Source organism: Diabrotica virgifera, chromosome 3 (assembly GCF_917563875.1).
Source record: "Diabrotica virgifera virgifera chromosome 3, PGI_DIABVI_V3a".
Lineage (NCBI taxonomy): Eukaryota > Metazoa > Arthropoda > Insecta > Coleoptera > Chrysomelidae > Diabrotica > Diabrotica virgifera.
The window spans coordinates 118,993,565-119,012,284 of record NC_065445.1 but is presented as its reverse complement, the minus strand read 5'-3'; the positions used below and the strand labels follow the sequence as shown (position 1 = coordinate 119,012,284).

The window sequence follows — 18,720 nt, the reverse complement described above, 5'->3', positions numbered from 1 at the left end:
CTAGCGTATTTTCCATTTTATAGTAATGTTCACAGAATAATATTAAAGATTTTTGATAATATCCTCATTGTGAATGTAAATTGGCCCAGAATCATCAGATTTTCTTACATATACCCTACCATTTTTTGTTTAACAGTATTTGTATTTCCTTTCCTTTTTGTCTATATACATTCTGTCCATCAATGTGTTAAATTGTCAAATTGAGACAAATTAGAAAGTTCATGTAGTCTTATCCAATTTTATAAAATTAAAATCATCATATCTTTTTCGTATTGTAGAATATTATCATAAAAGTCAAATTAATCTAGAGGTATAGGACAACTAACAGGAAACCACACTGTAATGGTATAAAAAACAAGTTAAGGAAGCTATGCATAATAAATCAATTTTAAATTTAAAATGATTGCTTTAATTCATAAAAATACATAAGAAATATAGTACCAGTTGTTTAAATTTTGTTGAACGCAGCAATATCTACAGATTGAACGTAGTCTTCGAATTCTTGAATCTTCTCCACTAATTCATCAATAGATACTTTGGCATCTTCAACAACACACATAATTTGCAGTTTGTTGATACCATATCCTACTGGCATGAGTTTTGATGCTCCCCAGATGAGACCATCCATTTCAATTGTTCTGGTTACTTTTTCTAATTCTTTCATGTCAGTCTCATCATCCCATGGTTTTACGTCAAGTACAATGCTAGATTTGGCAATTAATTCAGGTTTCTTGGATTTCTTTTCTGCATAGGCTTTAAGTCTTTCTTCACGTACCTAAAATATTTACAGTCAACATAAGCAATTTTCTTGGTTTAATAAGTGTTAAAAATATGAAATAAGATTATAGATATAAGTATAGAATTTGCAAAATATTCTGTTTATTATTGTTGGATTAAATAGTAACTAACCTAAATCAGTATGCACGCAAAAAAGAGAAAATTACTGGAAAAACAACTAAATAGAAAACTACGCCCAAAAAGAGTTAGAAATTTTTATCAATGAATCAAAAAGACACTAGTGACACAAAATAAAAGCACACTGTTCTGAAGAAATAAACATGGTATGGTACTAGGAGACAAGACAGAATAATTAAACAGATAGGCAGAGTATTTAGAAGAATTATTAAATGATAAAGGACAAACAGAAACAGAAATATAATATCCAACACCAGCAACAGAACAACAAACACAAGAACAGACAGAGGTGTAATAGAAGTAATAAGAGATTGAAAAAATAAAATAAAAGTGCTGGAGAAAGCGAAGTGCCAGCAGAAATATTAAAAGTAGGAGATAGGTATACTGCAGCAAAAGATAGGCGTTTATAGAACACATTTCAATTAACTGACTTAATTCTTGTCCAAACGAACATAATATTTCTCTGTCCAGAGTTCTTGTCAACTTAAGTGTCCTTTTACCAATTGACCCCAAATTCAATAGAGTTCTCTGATGAACCAAGAGAAACTTAAGTATAGTCAGTTCGCTAAACTCAGACACAACTGGCTAATGATTTTAGTAGGTAATTTTTTTGTTTTTTTGCCAATTTTGACAAAATTTGCAAAACTACTACTAAATATTTATAGTCTGTTTTTAAACCGAGAGGGGTAATTCAAATTTCCCGTGCCGTAAAGCTTGTTTGTAATTGGCCCAACGTTAGGCAAGTTTACTCCACTGTTATCAAATTTTGACACTAATGTAATTTATAAAATTTTGACACTTCTGTCATTTTATAGCTTAATTATATATCAGCGATTTTTTTTGTATTTTCTACGTTATTTCTTTAACTTTTAGAATTTTAGTCTGTTTTTATATAAAATACAGTTGTTTTTAGAATTCTTTAGCGATGTAGTAGTATAATATAATATTTTATGGATTACCGTCAAAGGCCGATATGATCAACCAAAAAAGAAGATGTAGGTATTTGGTGATATTTCTAGTGACTTTCTTGGGTGTGAATCTGTATTTTTAGTTTACTCCTCTTGGTTTAAAAATAAAGCTTAGTAATTATTAACTATTTAGTAATTATTTTTTGGCCAATTTTATCAAATTGGCAAAATCTTACTTACTAAAATCACTGGCCAGTTGTGTCTGAGTTTAGCGAACAGACTATATGCTTTTTCTCATGAGGATCTTTCAGTGCGTCACAGTTTTTCGATTTCTTTCTAACGCATTAAATTGTATGTGACAGAAAAAAACGCACGTCGGTTATTACATTTCGTCTGTGACATTTATAACATTTATTCTAGTTGTCAATAGATGGCGCTATAATCGAAAAAAAATTATTTACTAATTATATAATATATCTACGAATATAATCTGTACAATTTATAAGACTATACAAATCAAAGAAAATACCATTTTATAAATGCAATAAACTAAATTGATTTGTTTTTATGCCAAATTGCAAATAAAATGTGACAACTGTCAGATTTAACTAAAATGTCATGTTATAAATGGCATAAATGTGTATTATCACGGACTTACCTTTTTTTCTATCATTTGTGACGCACTGAAAAATGCTCATGAAAAGAAGCATACCAAGCTTCCACACTGTTTTCCTGTGTTATCACCCAGATAAGTAGACATAATATAACACACTTTAAAGAAGCATTTGCCAGATCCTTAATATAGAAAACTAATACACCCACAATATCTAATAAGCATCACTTGCAGGAAATGATAGAAATGAACATTGAAGATCACTGATGAAGGAAAGAATGACAACACAAGAATCACAAGTATCAATACTATTTTTATAATGTTTCATGACAGCAGAATCACTTAGTTTATAATGTATACTTTTAAAGACCACTAAGAAAGAAATAAACCAATATTTTGAAATCACTTCAACTACAAATCTGTAGTGTTTTGGCTAAAGTTTATGACCATCTAGCCTAATTTTTCATTAGAGCATTTTGAGAGTTTGAAAGGCTCTCAAAATTCTTGACATTTTCAAAGTGAGTTGCCAGTGTGATTTTTAACTTGCCACATTACTGGTGCAACGAAATATATTAACTGCTATTATGGTTTGTTTTTAAACCAGGAGTAATTCAAATTTACTGCGCCGTAATGCTTATTTGTAATTGGTCCAACCCCAGCCAAGTTTACACCACTGTTTGTAATTTTGACACTAATGACATTTATGAAATTTTGACACTTCCGGCATTTTATAGGTTAATTAAGTTATATCAGCAATTTTTTGTGTTTTCTGCGTTATTCCTTTAATTTTTAAATTTTCATTCCGCTTTTATATGAAAAACAGTTGTTTTTTAGAACTCTTTAGCGACATATTCATATAATATAAGATTTATAGATTACTGTCGAAGGCCAACATGATCAACCAAAAAAGAAGATGTAGGTATTTGTTGACTTTTCTAGTGACTTTCTCGGGTGTGAATCTGTCTTATTAGTTTACTCCTCTTGGTTAAAAAATAAACCATAGGTAATTGTTTAACGAATACCTTTTTTTAATAGTTTTCTTCAGAATACATACAAATTCAGGATACATATCATATTTTGTCAACCCAAAAACGAAAAGTAAATGGACATCTTTCACATTTCAACATCCACATCGAACATATATATTGTCATTATAATTTTTAAGGGTTTTACATTTATCACACTGGCCAGTTGGTTGTGAAAACCAGTGCTAATAAAACAAAAAACACACACATTCATCACATACACAGCAAACTCTACCAACTTGAAGAAATGTTACTAAATAAAATATCAAGCAGATAATCTCATTTTGGCAAAAATAGGACATATCAAGTTTTGCCATACCACTACAGAAATATTTCCAGGCTGTAAATAGAGGATTCCTCAACAATAAAGAAATATCAAGGAAAACGAAGATGACAATGTATGAAACAATATACAGCAGCGGTGCTCAAAGAGTCAATCGCGATCGACCGGTCGATCACGATTCACGGAAAAAATACAAATGAAAAAGATGGCACTAATTTACTTCTGCCTACATATGTCTCGAAATAATTTCTTTTCTAGAAAAACGAGGGGAAAATTTACTTCAAATTGAAAAACTCAGTGATCTGGGTTTCGTATCAGATTTAGCAAATCATTTGAACCTCGTTAATTTGGAACTACAGGGTAAAAATAACAATTATCGATATGATGAGCGCAGTACATTCCTTTGTCAACAAATTGTTATTATTGATTAATCAAATGAACAGAAAGGATTTAAACAACTTTCTATCGTTGAAAAAAGGTTAACCGCCAATTTGAATTATATTTATTATGAGACGGAGATGCAAGTAGTTCATGGCGAATTTGAAAGATGCTTGGCTGGTTTTAAGAAACTGACAGATATTGTAACATTCATGTCTAATACATTTTCTTGTGAAGACGTGGAAAAAATTGCCACTGAAATATTAATTACTTTCAATATGAAGATAATTTCTGTCCAAAATGAGGCACTGAAAATAATTTCGGATACTTATATACACCTTAAGTCCAGAGCGGCTGATAAGAAATTTTGGTCTTTCATACCGTATAACAAATATCCATCTTTGAGGCAAATAGCTCTAAAGCTCATAGCATTCTTTGGATCAACGTACTTGTGTGAGTCTGCATTTTCCCAAATGAAGGTAGTGAAATCAAAGTATCATAATCGGCTAACTGACGAACATATCTCATCATGCTTGCATCTGGCCCTCGGTAATTCTGTACCATCATATGAAAATCTTGTGAATATTATGCAGTGCCATGCATCAACATCCAAATAAAATTAGGATGAAAAACATGACTTTAATTACAACTCTCGGAAGTTACAACTTTTTATCAAATAGAACAACAAAAATATTGCAACAGTTTTTTATTTTCAAAACTTTTGTTTTTTTTACTAGCAGTCGATCGCTGGACGCTTGCAGTTTATGTGGTAGACCCCACACAGTATAAGTCTGAGCACCACTGATATACAGGGTGTCCCCGAAAATAGTGCGTTCCTTTAAGGTATGGATATAATACACAATTTAGAACAAAAAAGTACTATAATATTTTTTTTCCAAAGTTAACTGTTTCCAAGAAAAAAATCACATTGTTCTCCATATAAGTGAATTTTTATTTTCATAAATTTGAATGACATGGCAACCTAGCCTAGAAGAACTTGCTGTGACTGTGGAAATTTAACCTAATAACCCCTTGTTTATTTACATTGAGGCCTGATTTTTGGGGTTGTTGAAGTCATAGGTACCTACTTGCAAAATAATGGGTATGGGTTTGGTTGATATTTACATTATTTTACCTACCAGATGCAACTGACCTACAAACCCACTTTTTTAATCTTTAGATTTTTGAGTTGTGCGTTGTTGCCAGACTTTAATTTGCATATCAAAATGAATTTTCGTTTTTTGGTCAAACAGATCAATTTAGAAAAAAATGTTACAAGACTTTTTTGCTCTACATTGTGCCTTCTACCTATACCTTTAAGGAACACACTATTTTCGGGGACACCCTGTATAGGCCAAGATTGACATACAGAGCAGCAAACTAGATCTTAAATAGAAGACATTAGAGTAGGATACAAGCAAAAGAGATGAATTATCTCAGAAGAACTCTAGGGGCAAGAAGGACAGACAGACTTAGAAATAAGAAACATACTTAAAATCAAACCGTTACCATTGTTTATATGGGGAGATAGTTGGTTAGCCCAATAGGTAAATATGTTTGATTCAAATTGAGACAGTCACCAGATGTCCTCACAATTTCTGTCAGGGTTGCAATGTCAAAATGCATAGACAACCAGTTGGATACGATCCTATTCATAACACCCCAACTCACATACAATTAAGAAAAATAAATATGTATATAGAAGAGTATATTTAGAAATTGAATTAATGATGTTGTTCTGAAGCTATTTTCTTGTGGCATTTTTACAATTTTAACTATTTATAATGGGAAATAAGCCACAATATTATTAAAAAATGATTTTTATTAACGTTTCGACGCCCAAATCGGGTGCCGTTGTCAAAATACAAAATACTACTAACATAAACAAAAATGTTATTGCTTATGAGATATCTAACGCGAGAATTTTAATGTCACCGTTGCATAAGGTTGTCTTTTTAAAGACAGATCACATGCTATGATTTTTTTGTGACGGATATTCTTGAGTTGGGGTTGATTTCATGTAATCGAATGAACTATCTTTCAGTAAAGTCGTCCCAGGAACGCAACTCATTAATATTGGCAATATCATTTTAAAGTCTTCTACTTTAAAATGTATCATATGTATCTGCTGAATTGCCGATATAAATGAGTCAAATTAAATAAATTATTAGAAGAATTTTTTTACTAAGCAATAACATTTTTGTTTATGTTAGTAGTATTTTATATTTTGACAACGGCACCCGATTTGGGCGTCGAAACGTTAATAAAAATCATTTTTTAATAATATTGTGGCTTATTTCCCATTATAAATAGTTAAAATTGAATTAATGATGCCATGCTACTATACATAGCATGACATCATTAATTCAATTTCTAAATATATTCTTCCATATACAGTAGACTCGCGATTATCTGAGTCTCGGTTATCCGAGCCCCTCGGTTAACCGAGGCAAAAGTTGTAACTGGTGAGTTACCATTTTCAACCTTGGCGTATCAGGCAAGTGAAAAGAATGTGGGAAGCTAAACTAATAGATATACACAGACGGAGCAGGCCAATAAAAGAGTGTAATATAGATTTTCACTTCGAAAAAAATCAAACAAGATAGAACTTTTTGTAATTTCATTAAAAAATGTTTAATAAACAACATATCAAAAAGTTCTACTCAAGAAGTGGGTGCTTCATATTTTATTAAACAAATGAACTACAAAATTAAATGCTTTTTAAATACAGTAGAGCGTCGATAATCCGAACCCTAGTAATCTGAACGATCACCAATCCGAACACAAAAAAAAAAATTATAAAATTTAAAAATATGATCGCGGACCGCATTTTTGGATTTAATATGACAATATGGGCAAAATATGACCGCGGATTTTTGTTTTGTTTATGCAGAAATACATACAATATATTTGTTTATTATGCAGGTGTTTTATTCCTTGTAACTAAAACGTATGTACATGTACTATGTTTATGAGCTTTGTATGTAATTTGAACATATGTTCGATAATCCAAACAATTTGATAATCCGAACTACCCCTGTACCAATTAGTTCGGATTATCGACGCTCTACTGTAACTCCAAAAATATTAATTTTAGAAAAAAACTGACTTGACCATTAAAAAATTCAGAAAATTTTACAAAAAAAACCTTATATAAAGATTTTTCTAAAATTAAATCGGTACCTTCTATAATTTTTTATTTATAACACTAAAGTCACCCTTCTCACAAACATTGGCGCACTGTAAACTAGGATACGGCGAAGTGCACTGTTGAGTTATCTTAATGTAATTCTTTAACTAATCGATCAAATGAAATTTTACAAATTGAACATATTGGCATAAGTATGGTGTGGGCTGAAAGTGAGACTTACATGAATTTTGTTTAATAATGATTTAAAAATGTGTAACTAATACAATTTTTCTTATAAAACTCTCAATTTTGCATAACTCACCTTTCAATCATCTTACTAAACAATGTTTCATTCAAAAAAAAAATCTCAAAAATTTAATTCAAATGATATGACTTCTCAAAAAATGTAATTTTTGAAAACTTCATAGTTTTACAGAATTAACACCACTTTAAGACAGTATTACTCAATTTTCAATAAATCTATTACAGTTTTAATCTATTACTTTAAAATGAACTAAATTATTTTACTTTAGAAATGAAATAAACTATTTCTTTTTGAGAAAATTAAGAAAGATAACAAAAATGTAATACAAAAACCGAAAATTACCAGCTAAAAAAATGTTTATACAAAGTGATTGAAACTTTTTTCTGTAAAACTCATCTAAAATACATTTAATAATAAGCTTCAACAATAATAAATGTTCAACAAAAAAATTTTTTTTAGCTCTTATACAGTATGTCTTCGTAACTTGGAACCTATTGATAACTTTTTTATTATCAGTCTAACGAAAAAAAGTTATTTTTTATAAAATACTCTGCATCGTATATAATCTAAGATGCAACCATCAAACATAAAATTTTATTAATTTTATACGAGGTATGTCAAAAAATATGAATTTCACTCAAGACTAAAGTACTTTTATATTTCACAATATCGAAAATTGTTATAAAGAAAAGTTGTTTGGAATTAAAAAATATGTTTCAGTGTTCAACTACATCCTTCTATTTAAAATATTGTGAATAATAAAGGCACTATTGACTCTTAAAAATTCATATTTTTTACATACCTACCTCATATATAACTGAAAAAGTTTGATATCTGATGGTTGTATCAGAGATTTTAGACCAGGTAGAGCATTTTATGAAGAATAACTTTTTTTCGTAAAATCGGTAATAAAATGGTTACAATAATTGTAATAAAATGATGATGGGTATCCGTAATTTGAGAAAAAATTGAATTTTTTTTTTTTCGATTAGAATAATGTAATTGTATATAATAAAACATAGTTTTTAATTTCAAACAACTTTCCATAATAGCATTTTTTGATATTCTGGAATAAAAAGGTATACTTTACTCTTTAAGGCTATGGGTACATAATTCGCAAATATTTTACGTGTATCCCTATTTTTTCTGTCTTTACACGGCAAATTACGTGTAGTAAAATTCACACTGGTGTGGATATATAAACATTACTAGAATGTCATTCTACTTGAAAATGTCATAATTAATTTAAAGAGATGGCTTTTGAATGTTCTTGGATAACTGTTATTTTTATAATTGCAAATTATTAATTCAGTTAATAAATGTGATAATTTTTTCACTAACTATGTTTTCAGTGATTGTAATAATTTATTTGTACAACAAAAACTAATAATCAATCGAGAAAAGAGGAAAAGTGTTAAAGTGATTTTTTAATGTTGTTATTTTGGAACGCTTACAATTTTGAACATCTCTAACAACAAAATACTTGGATCACAGGATATATCTGATGTATTCTCTGCTTGGATCTTCCACAAATAATACACAATAAATAACTTTTTATTAAGTTCACGTCTTAAATCAATTATTTATCAAATACACTATATATCAATAATATTTAATCAATTTCTCAAAATATTCCCGATGCAATGTCAAATATTTAAAATTGTCACTGATTGTCAGTGTCTGACTGACAATATATGCTGACAATATTATATTCGGTTGAGTGCGTTGTAGACAAAGACAGATTTGGAAAATATTACCACGGAATTATGTTCATTTTTTTCAAATCCTGAAAAAACCAATAAATATTTTTGAAAAATTTAAACGCCGAATGAAAGACTAAATTATTACCGAGGGCCGAAAGTCCCTTAGAATAAATAAAAAGTTTATTTTGAATGAGATATTTGAAATTAAAAATCACACTAAATTTTCTCTTAGTTTTTTCACCCCTGTAACTTATTAAAATAAACATTATAGAAGTTCTCAGGGACTTTCGGCCCTCGCTAATAACGTAATCTTTCATTCTGCGTTTAAATTTTTCAAAAATACTTATTAGTTTTCTCAGGATTCGAAAAAATGAATCCCCATTTGAATAGCATTGCAGCCGAAAATACGTACCGATCCTCTTAAAGAAATTCATATTTTTGACATAACTCATATAATATTGATAAAATTTGATATCTGGTGGTTGAGTTTTAGATTTTTGACTATCCAGAGTATTTTATGAAGAATAACTTTTTTTTTCGTAAAATTGATAATAAAAAAGTTTTCTGTATAAGAATTTTCAAATTCAAAAAACACAATTGTTATTGTTTAAACAATTACCGGCCAAATCTGCGAGTAGAACTTTTTACTTAACATGTACCTATATAAACTAACAAAAAAATTTTTAGAAAAATATAAGCTTGTTTGAATTATTCCGAAACAATGCATGTTTTCATTCTAATTGCACTCCCCTAATATATTACAAAATAAGAGTAAATCTTGGCAAGAAGCAACACAAGTGGAGAAGAATAGGAAAGAATGAAGAAAATTCATCAAAGGCTAGAAGCACCTCCCTCGACACCTAACGGTAGAAAAGGAACGATTATGTATGTAGGTTCAACTACAAAATGTTAACATCAATCCTTTAAGATGTCAGTTAACAAAATTATATTTTTTATAAATCCAGACTTACTTTAGCTGCTTCAGCATCTTCTTCTTCGTCGGAGGCAAATAGATCAACATCATCATCGTCATCATCCTTGGCAGGTGCTGTGGTGGTAGGAGCAGATTTCAAGGGGTTACCTGAGACTCCGGCCTGTTTAAGCTCATCAGCTGAGAAAGATTTGATGTGATTGTACCAACGTAAAGCATGGGGTAAATTGGCAGCTGGAGCTTTTGGAAGCTGATTGAAAGCGTTTACATCGGCTTGGCTTAAGATATAGCTGGAAATAAGATTTTAACCCCTTAAAACCTTTGAACTACACGTGTAAAGTTAGGTTATAAGACTCCGTATAGATTAAAAATTTAGACTTACCCTCCAACATAGCTTTTGTCTTCTAGGAAGGAGTTGAGCTCCTTAACTCCCTTTTCTGTTTTTAAATCTCCAAAAGCCATTTTTATATGTATTTTAATGAGGATCTGGACGAAACAGATGCTGATACCTCCTTTCAAAAAATGTAAGAGGAAGAGAAATAATTCTGTCTGTCCCTTTAAGTTTTTAAAACGATTTTGACAGTTTCCAGAGACTTTTATATCTCAGTTTCTCCTATGCATTGTTGCTAAATCTATCTCTCTTCTGTGAATCTGTAATTTCTTTATAGAACCAAATAGAACTAAAATGAACGCATGCTGAGGACGTATACTACGAGGATGATGCAAAAAGTTTTGAATTAAATTATAATCCATAAGGTGAAACAGTAGCGATCAACAGGTAGCGAAAACGCGTTCCAAGATTGCGGCTGTAATTTTGAATATTTTTCGAGATATTTGGCACACGTATTCGTAATATAATAAAGAATGGCGGTACAGAGCCCAATTTGAAAAATATATTAATATGTGGAAATTACTCTGTAATTAGATACAATATTTAAAAAACGAGCCTGTACCGCCATTAAAAAGAACAAAAAAATACACTTTCTTCAAATAAACTTTTTTATCCGATGCCTAGATTTTGTGTCATTTTGGAACTACTAATGAAATAAAAAATTTTAGTTATTTTAGTTATTTGGTTCCAAAGATGATATTGCATTACAGTTACACCATAACATATACATATTCAGCTTTTATTGCTGCAAGGGAAGTGTCGCGGGAGTAATAGGCAAGCAAATTTTCTAGCAATTTTGCTTTTTCTGTACACATGCAGGTAAAAGAATTTGTTTGCTAAATCTGATTTTTAAATTGCATGTAAGTTGATCTGTACACTGAATAAAAACAGAAATAATCCTAGTAAAAAATAATAATAATTAAAAAAAAAATACCAAGTTTCTTGTAAAAGGTATATATTAAAATACCCTAAATAAGGGTCACAATACAAAACGTTTTCGGATTAAGGAATCCATCATCAGTGTTTAAAAGCCCTAAAATTAAGTATAACAAAATTTGCATGCCTGAGCCACCAAAATGTATCGGGTAAAAACCCTTTAAATGTAAATAATAAGGATGTTTTACATATTTATATAAAATTCATTGGATGGTATAGATTATAGATAAACCTGGATGTTACCCAGGGCAACACAGGACTCTCTCCACGTGGTTGGAACTTTTTTGGAGAAAACCTCACATATTGGATTTCAATGGCCAACTGACCTTTTTATATAAATATGTAAAACATCCTTATTATTTACATTTAAAGGGTTTTTACCCGATACATTTTGGTGGCTCAGGCATGCAAATTTTGTTATACTTAATTTTAGGGCTTTTAAACACTGATGATGGATTCCTTAATCCGAAAACGTTTTGTATTGTGACCCTTATTTAGGGTATTTTAATATATACCTTTTACAAGAAACTTGGTATTTTTGTGATTTATGGTATACAGCCAGCTACAGGAAGTTTATTTTCCTCCTGGATGTTTTTTTAATAATAATTACGTTCACTTTTTCAAAAATGTTAATAATAAAAACTTATGGATAAACTTGCTGCCTTGGTACAAAAGCCGAGGTAGTTTTGGGAGGGGTCCGGACCCCATGGACCCCTCCCTTGGCTACGTGCCTGATACGTACCCATCCTCTTAACAGCTAACTGACTTTCCTCCTCCTAAATGCCTTCTCTATTGAGATTGTAGGCCAGGGTAATAGACAAAAATATACCCTGTTCGTGACACATCCACAGCCAGGGTACTGAAGCGTTTTTTCGACAGGTAATTAATACCTATAAGAACAAATTGTCACTATATCCTGCGTAGGATCTGGCGGCCATTTTTATTTATAAACAATTTAGTGTTAAAAAACGGCCTTTCCCCCCCTTTTTTTTAATTAATGGAAAAGAGTGAGAACTATGGTTTTCTTAGTACAAACATCTTCGAGAGAATAAAAAAAGCTTTAAAATGGCGTATTACAAAGTTTAATTCACTCATTTATTGTTAATACATATAATTGCGAAAAAAGGTCGAAATTTCAAAAAAATTAATTTCGCAATAACTATTGTAAAAATAAGTATGGAGCTTTGAAATTTTTGTAAAATGAGAGTTCTTTGGTGCTTAATATGTTACAAAAATTTCAAAGCGATTCATTCAATTGTTTAAATTTTATTCAAATTGTTTTTCCCAGAGAGCTTTTTTTTGCAATAACATAAGTCAGAAAATAATAAAAGTTAGAACCATTCTACAGGTCTCAAATGAAAGAGCATGAACTAAACTTTCAAAGTTTAAAAAAAGTGAATAAAAAATGCATTTGTTAGTAATAAATAATTGCGCAAAAGTATCTTCAATTTTCCTTTTTTTGAATCCTTTAAACTTTTTAAATAAATTTTTTCAAAAAAATCTATTTTTTACCGTTTTTTAGGTGCATAACTACCAAGTAATGTTATTTATATGATAATTGATGAAAAATTGTAATAAATATATATAATTTATTATATAAAAAAATAAAAAGTTTATAAGGAAAAATTGAACATACTTTTGCATAATTATTTATTACTAATAAATGCATTTTTATGCACTTTTTTAAACCAATTTGAAAGTTTAGCTCCTGGTTTTTAATTTGACACATTAAAATGGTTCTAACACTATTTTTTTCTGACTTATGTTATTGAAAAAAAAGCTCTCTGGGATAAACAATTTGAATAAAATTTAAACAATTAAATGAATCGCTTTGAAATTTTTGTCGCATATTAAGCACCAAAGAACCCTCATTTGACAAAAATTTCAAAGCTCTATACTTATTTAATAGTTATTGCGAAATAAATTTTTTTGAAATTTCGACCTTTTTAAACGCTTTTATTTAGTTCAATAGTTTGCGTCAAATCTTTAGACGTTAATTTGACTGCCTTTTCTTCAATGCAAATGAATGAAAATTTGCAGACATATGCGTTCGCGGGAACAATACACGAATAGTCAATAAAAACAATTTTTTCATGTTTATTAATTGTTTAAATAAAAAAAAACGATTTTAATGGAAAACGCTTAAAATCTCTTGTTTTTACAATGTAAAAACTTGAAACTTTTACGGATTGTATAGCTAATGATATGAACAATACATAATTTCACTTTTTACGTTAATTGTTTACGTTATGCTTCATTAATAAACAATAAAGTTTCAAATTTTTTGCCGATTCCGACTACTTTTCATGATAGTACATCATATGTTTTATACATATTTTAATAAACATGACGATATATTTTAATGTTTGAAAAGTGTAAGGCTAAAAAGTAAAAAATAAAAAAATATGAAAAAACAATTTTAAGAAACGCTTTTCTTTGTTACGACTGACTAAAATTAAAAATATTATAAAAAAATCAACCAAAAAGTAAAAAATAAAAAAATTGAAAAAATCTAACACATTCGTTAAAGAAAAGCGTGGGGCGAAAACCGTTTATTCGATGAACACGCGCCACGCTTTTCTTTGACGGATGTGTTAGATTTTTTCAATTTTTTTATTTTTTACTTTTTGGTTGATTTTTTTATAATATTTTTAATTTTATTCACTCGTAACTAAAGAAAAGCGTTTCTTAAATTTTTTTTTTCATATTATTTTATTTCGCAATTATATTAACAATAAATGAGTGTATTAAACTATGTAATACGCCATTTTAAAGCTTTTTCCATTCTCTCGATGATGTTTGTAATAAGAAAACCATGTCATACTGTTTTCCACTAATTTGCAAAAAAGCAAACAAGATCGTTTTTTGACACTAAATTGTTTATAAATAAAAATGGCCGCCAGATTCTACGCAGGAAATAGTTACAACTTGTTCTTACAGGTATTACCTGTCGAAAAAACGCTTCAGTACCCTGGCTGTTGAAGTGTCATAGAAAAAACCTTATTACCCCACAGTCTCACACGATCGGACCCCACCGATGATACCTCACACGTCACGATCGGACCGATAACAACGGAGATATGCTGTAGTGCTGTTTTGGCTATGCCGCCATCTTTGTTTTTTGTGTTAACGTATTCGTTACCCCCTCCCCTTTCCTACGATACCTCACACGTCACCATCTGACATGCCGTCGCGCCTCCACCACAAAAAGCGTCAAAAATGACCAGAATGAACCTTAGCGATTTTATTCGTTTTCCCCATAAGAATAACATGGGGCGCCTCCACCAAATACGCCGAATCCGTACAGCTCTTTTACTACGGATTGTGTGATAGCTCATTTGAAAGGTTATTTAATTCTCTATTCAGGAATATAAATATTAACATAATTATTTATACAGGGTGTACAAAAATTTTTTTCTTCTTTTTGTCTAAATTAATTTAATAAAAAAAATTTTTGTACACCCTGTACAAATATTTATGTTAATGTTTATATTACTGAATAGAGAATTAAATAACCTTTCAAATGAGCTATCACACAACCCCTACTCCCATTTAAAAAAATCATCGATTACGTCATCACGCCCAGATGGATGACGTCACTAGTATTATATATATGCCAAAAAGTCCTAATTTAAGAATAAAAATCGATGTGTCTGAGAATTTCTCTTCAAATTTGCCCTTTCTCGAGATAATGAATTTATGCAAACTCAAACGTCCTCACTCATACTATAGTATACATATAAACCATTATAAATAGTTAAAATTATACTACAGTGTCGCGCCCGCTTGATTAGCAATTAAAAAAGGGTTTTTCGATATTGTATTGCAAAAACCTCTTCTGGATTTCATCAATCAATGTTTAAAGAATATCTACCTACCTTGGCAACATTGAAATTTTTAGTTTAATGTCCGATTTAGGGTTAAAAATGGCCGATTTCGCAATTTTCAAAATTTTTAATCGCTTATATAACAAAAACTATTAACCTAAGAGAAAAATCACGAGAGACCTTTTCTGTTTGGAATGATTCAAAAAACCTAAAAAATCTTTGTTCGATGCAAAAAAAATAATTTTAGGAAAAATCCCTAATCTTTCCCCTCGCCTGGCAAGGTCTTGTGCTGTTCAGAATCGCCTGTCATTGTACACATTTCTTCTAAATGACTTACTCAAACACATACTTAAATTTAAACTTTACAGGAGAAAGTTTATTTTCCCCCTAAACTATGCACTTTTCGATTCACCTGGTAGATACACGTGCAGGGCTGATGCCTGCCAGGTCATAGTTTTTAGCCTTGGTGTGCTATGAATTATCACTATACAAATTTCTAGCCTTACAGGAAGACCGTTAGTCGGAGGGTTCACTATTATAGCTCTTAGACTATTAAAATGTAGAAAGCTAATTTCTTTTATTCGACATGTTGGTATTCTTATACAAACTGAAACGAAAATATAATATCCTACCACCCTTAAAACCCAAGTTAGCCACTTTTTTTTTCAAAAAATTCGCCGGGGCTTTGTTTATAAACATTGGAAAATTTGAAAAGAAACATTAAAACGACTGAAAGATCACGTTTATACAAAAAAAATTCAAAACGATTCTTGTAAAAATGAGCCGTCGCCATGATGCTCCAAAAGTGAAGGGTTTAAAAGTAAAGCGATTCTTACCCTCTAGATCAAAAACTTAATTCACAACTACACATTTAAAAAAGGCGCAATACCTCCGATTCTTACCAACGAAAATTGATGTTCTTTTTGCAGTGAATAGTTCTTATCGGTTGGTATGGAAATTTAACCACAAATACTAAATTCGTATTTGGCGTCATTTAAAAACCATGACGCGAGTGGTAAGCTTGCGGCATACCGTATACATCTGTATCTGCAGAGTAGGGAGGGTGAGTCAAGTCCCATAGCACTTAGCCCACAATTGACCCATTGTGCATCCTCCCAGGTCCCAGGGGGTTGTCGTTCTTAGTTCATTATCCATCCTGCCATTTCCAGGAAGGCGGACAAATCACCAGGTGACATCTCCCCTATGTCGGCAGGTGTTATACCGTATACATATTATACTTTCATAGTAAACTTGATCCTGAATTTTCTACTCTTTGACTGGTTTCAGGGTGATTTCAACTATATATCCCGAATTTTAAATAATTAACTGGGTTTAGGTTGTTTCAACCCTAGAGGGGTGGTTAATTAAGTTTTTTTTAAATAAAGTGAGACACATGCTTTTATGGTAAAACTAAATATAGATTCCAAATTTTCTATCATTGGCTAGCTTCGGGGTGGTTTCAACACTATAGGGGTGATTTTTAAATTTTTTTCAAGAATTATGGTACATACGACACATGTTTGTATAATAAAACTAAGTATAGATTCCGAATTTTATATTATTGGTTGGGATGGGGGTGGTTTCAAACCTTTGGGGTTGATTTGTTCAATTTAAAAAAGTAGAGTGCGTTACATGTTTTTATGGTAAAACTGAGTATAGATTCAATTCAAGATCTAATTTGATAAAATGTGCCTTTCTCTTTGATTTGATGTCTTCATAATTTATGTAAACTTAATAGTTTACGCATAATAACGCCATAGATAAAAGCTTTTTGGGACAAACAATTTCAATTTTGCAATAACTATTCAGTGAAACTTCTTGAAGTTTTAATATACTGAATACTTGTGGTATTGTTGCTAAACTCACGCGACATTAAAGTTTTTTGTGTATTTTTGGAAAAGTTATTAATGATTTTCAAAAATCAACTTTTGAAGCTATTTCTCCAATAACTAAGCAACAAATTAAAAAAAAAATAACTTTTCAAACACTCATTTTAAAGAATTTTCTATGCTTCTTCAGCAAAATTGTATCACCTTTCCATATAGCTTACCGGTCTCCACCTTTAATATTTAAAATCAATTAAGCGATTTTTAATTGTTTATATATTGTTTATAACTGAAAAAGTACGTTTGATCTTTTGCAAAATTTTTATATTGGATATTGTTGTAACTAAATGTACCCAAATTAGTTCTTAGATACCTGTATCAACGGATGTCACGGGAAAATCCTAAGTTCTCTGGTCTATGATAAGGTAGCCGAAGTAGAGAATAAAACTAGTATCTGAGATCAAGTATTAATGTCTTCTCTATGACAGGCTACAGGCTGCGAACCGACTGGAAATGTTGTTGAGTGTGTTTTTTAAAGGATAGAGCACCTTACATATATGTACTTAGGTACCAAATTCTTAATGGTATAAAAAATTCAAAAGTTACATTACCAGTGAAATAAAGTCGTTACTTAACACGTTAAACGCCACGAGAAGCAAGTGTGCAGTAGGTGTAGTCTAAGTTCATTAGGTTCATTAAGTACAGGCCCATCTGTTTCTCGTTTTTATTACCTACATTCCCAGCTTTCTGAATTTTTTTAATAAATCCAAAACATACTTCTATTCATATTCTTCTATTCATATTCTTCTATTTATATGAACTCTATTCGCGGTGTGCAAGTACTTGGAAGGGAATTGAGAAACGATCGTGCGCGAATAGCGGGGAAATATTGCAATTTTCTTAAATATTTCATATTGTCAATTGAAATTGTCAGATTGACGTACATTTCATATCTACCGTCATTGAAGAAGAAAAATTATATGTTGCTCCAAAATATTGATATGATATGCAATTATTATATAAAGGTAAATTTAATTAATTGTATTTTGCTTGCAGTGCTGCATTTTAATAACTAATATTATTTACTACATACAATTGTTTACGTTTTAATAACAACCTCAATCTTATTTTTTCTTCTTATTATTTTTTTGGACTATGGCCTTGACAATTATCCAGTAACCAGGACTAATATAATTGGCCAATATAATTAAAAGTGCGAATAAAGTTGCAGAGCGTAGAAATAGGTCGTGTTTATCTTGATGTTGTTGATTAAATTACTGAGCTGTCATCTTGGCACCTTCATTGTTAATAAAATAAAACGAAACGATATGTATCCTTTTTTGGAATAGAAAAAACCATGGTAATAAATTTTCAAAGTCTACAAATGAATGCTTACCGCTGATATTCACAAGAGAATTATAATTTCACGTTATTTATGTGTTTATATCTTATAATTTATTTATTGCGACAAAAATGCGAGAAAACGACAAAAGAAAGAAATTAAAATCTAAACCAGTGGCGTACTAAATCTATTAATTAAATAGGTAAATACAATTTAAAGTGTAAAAAAGACTTTATCAAATAAAGTG

The 18,720-nt window shown here is 30.4% G+C and overlaps 1 protein-coding gene across 1 annotated transcript; it reads right to left on the bottom strand.

Annotated features, from left to right (window-relative positions):
- Window positions 1-386: 386 nt before the first annotated feature.
- On the bottom strand, window positions 387-10,855 carry LOC126881269 (elongation factor 1-beta'). Its single transcript, XM_050645450.1, has 3 exons — window positions 10,534-10,855; window positions 10,192-10,441; window positions 387-775 (listed from the first exon to the last, which is right to left on the bottom strand). The coding sequence occupies exons 1-3, from the start codon at window positions 10,611-10,613 to the stop codon at window positions 449-451; spliced, it is 657 nt and encodes a 218-aa protein (XP_050501407.1). The 5' UTR covers window positions 10,614-10,855; the 3' UTR covers window positions 387-448.
- Window positions 10,856-18,720: the final 7,865 nt, after the last annotated feature.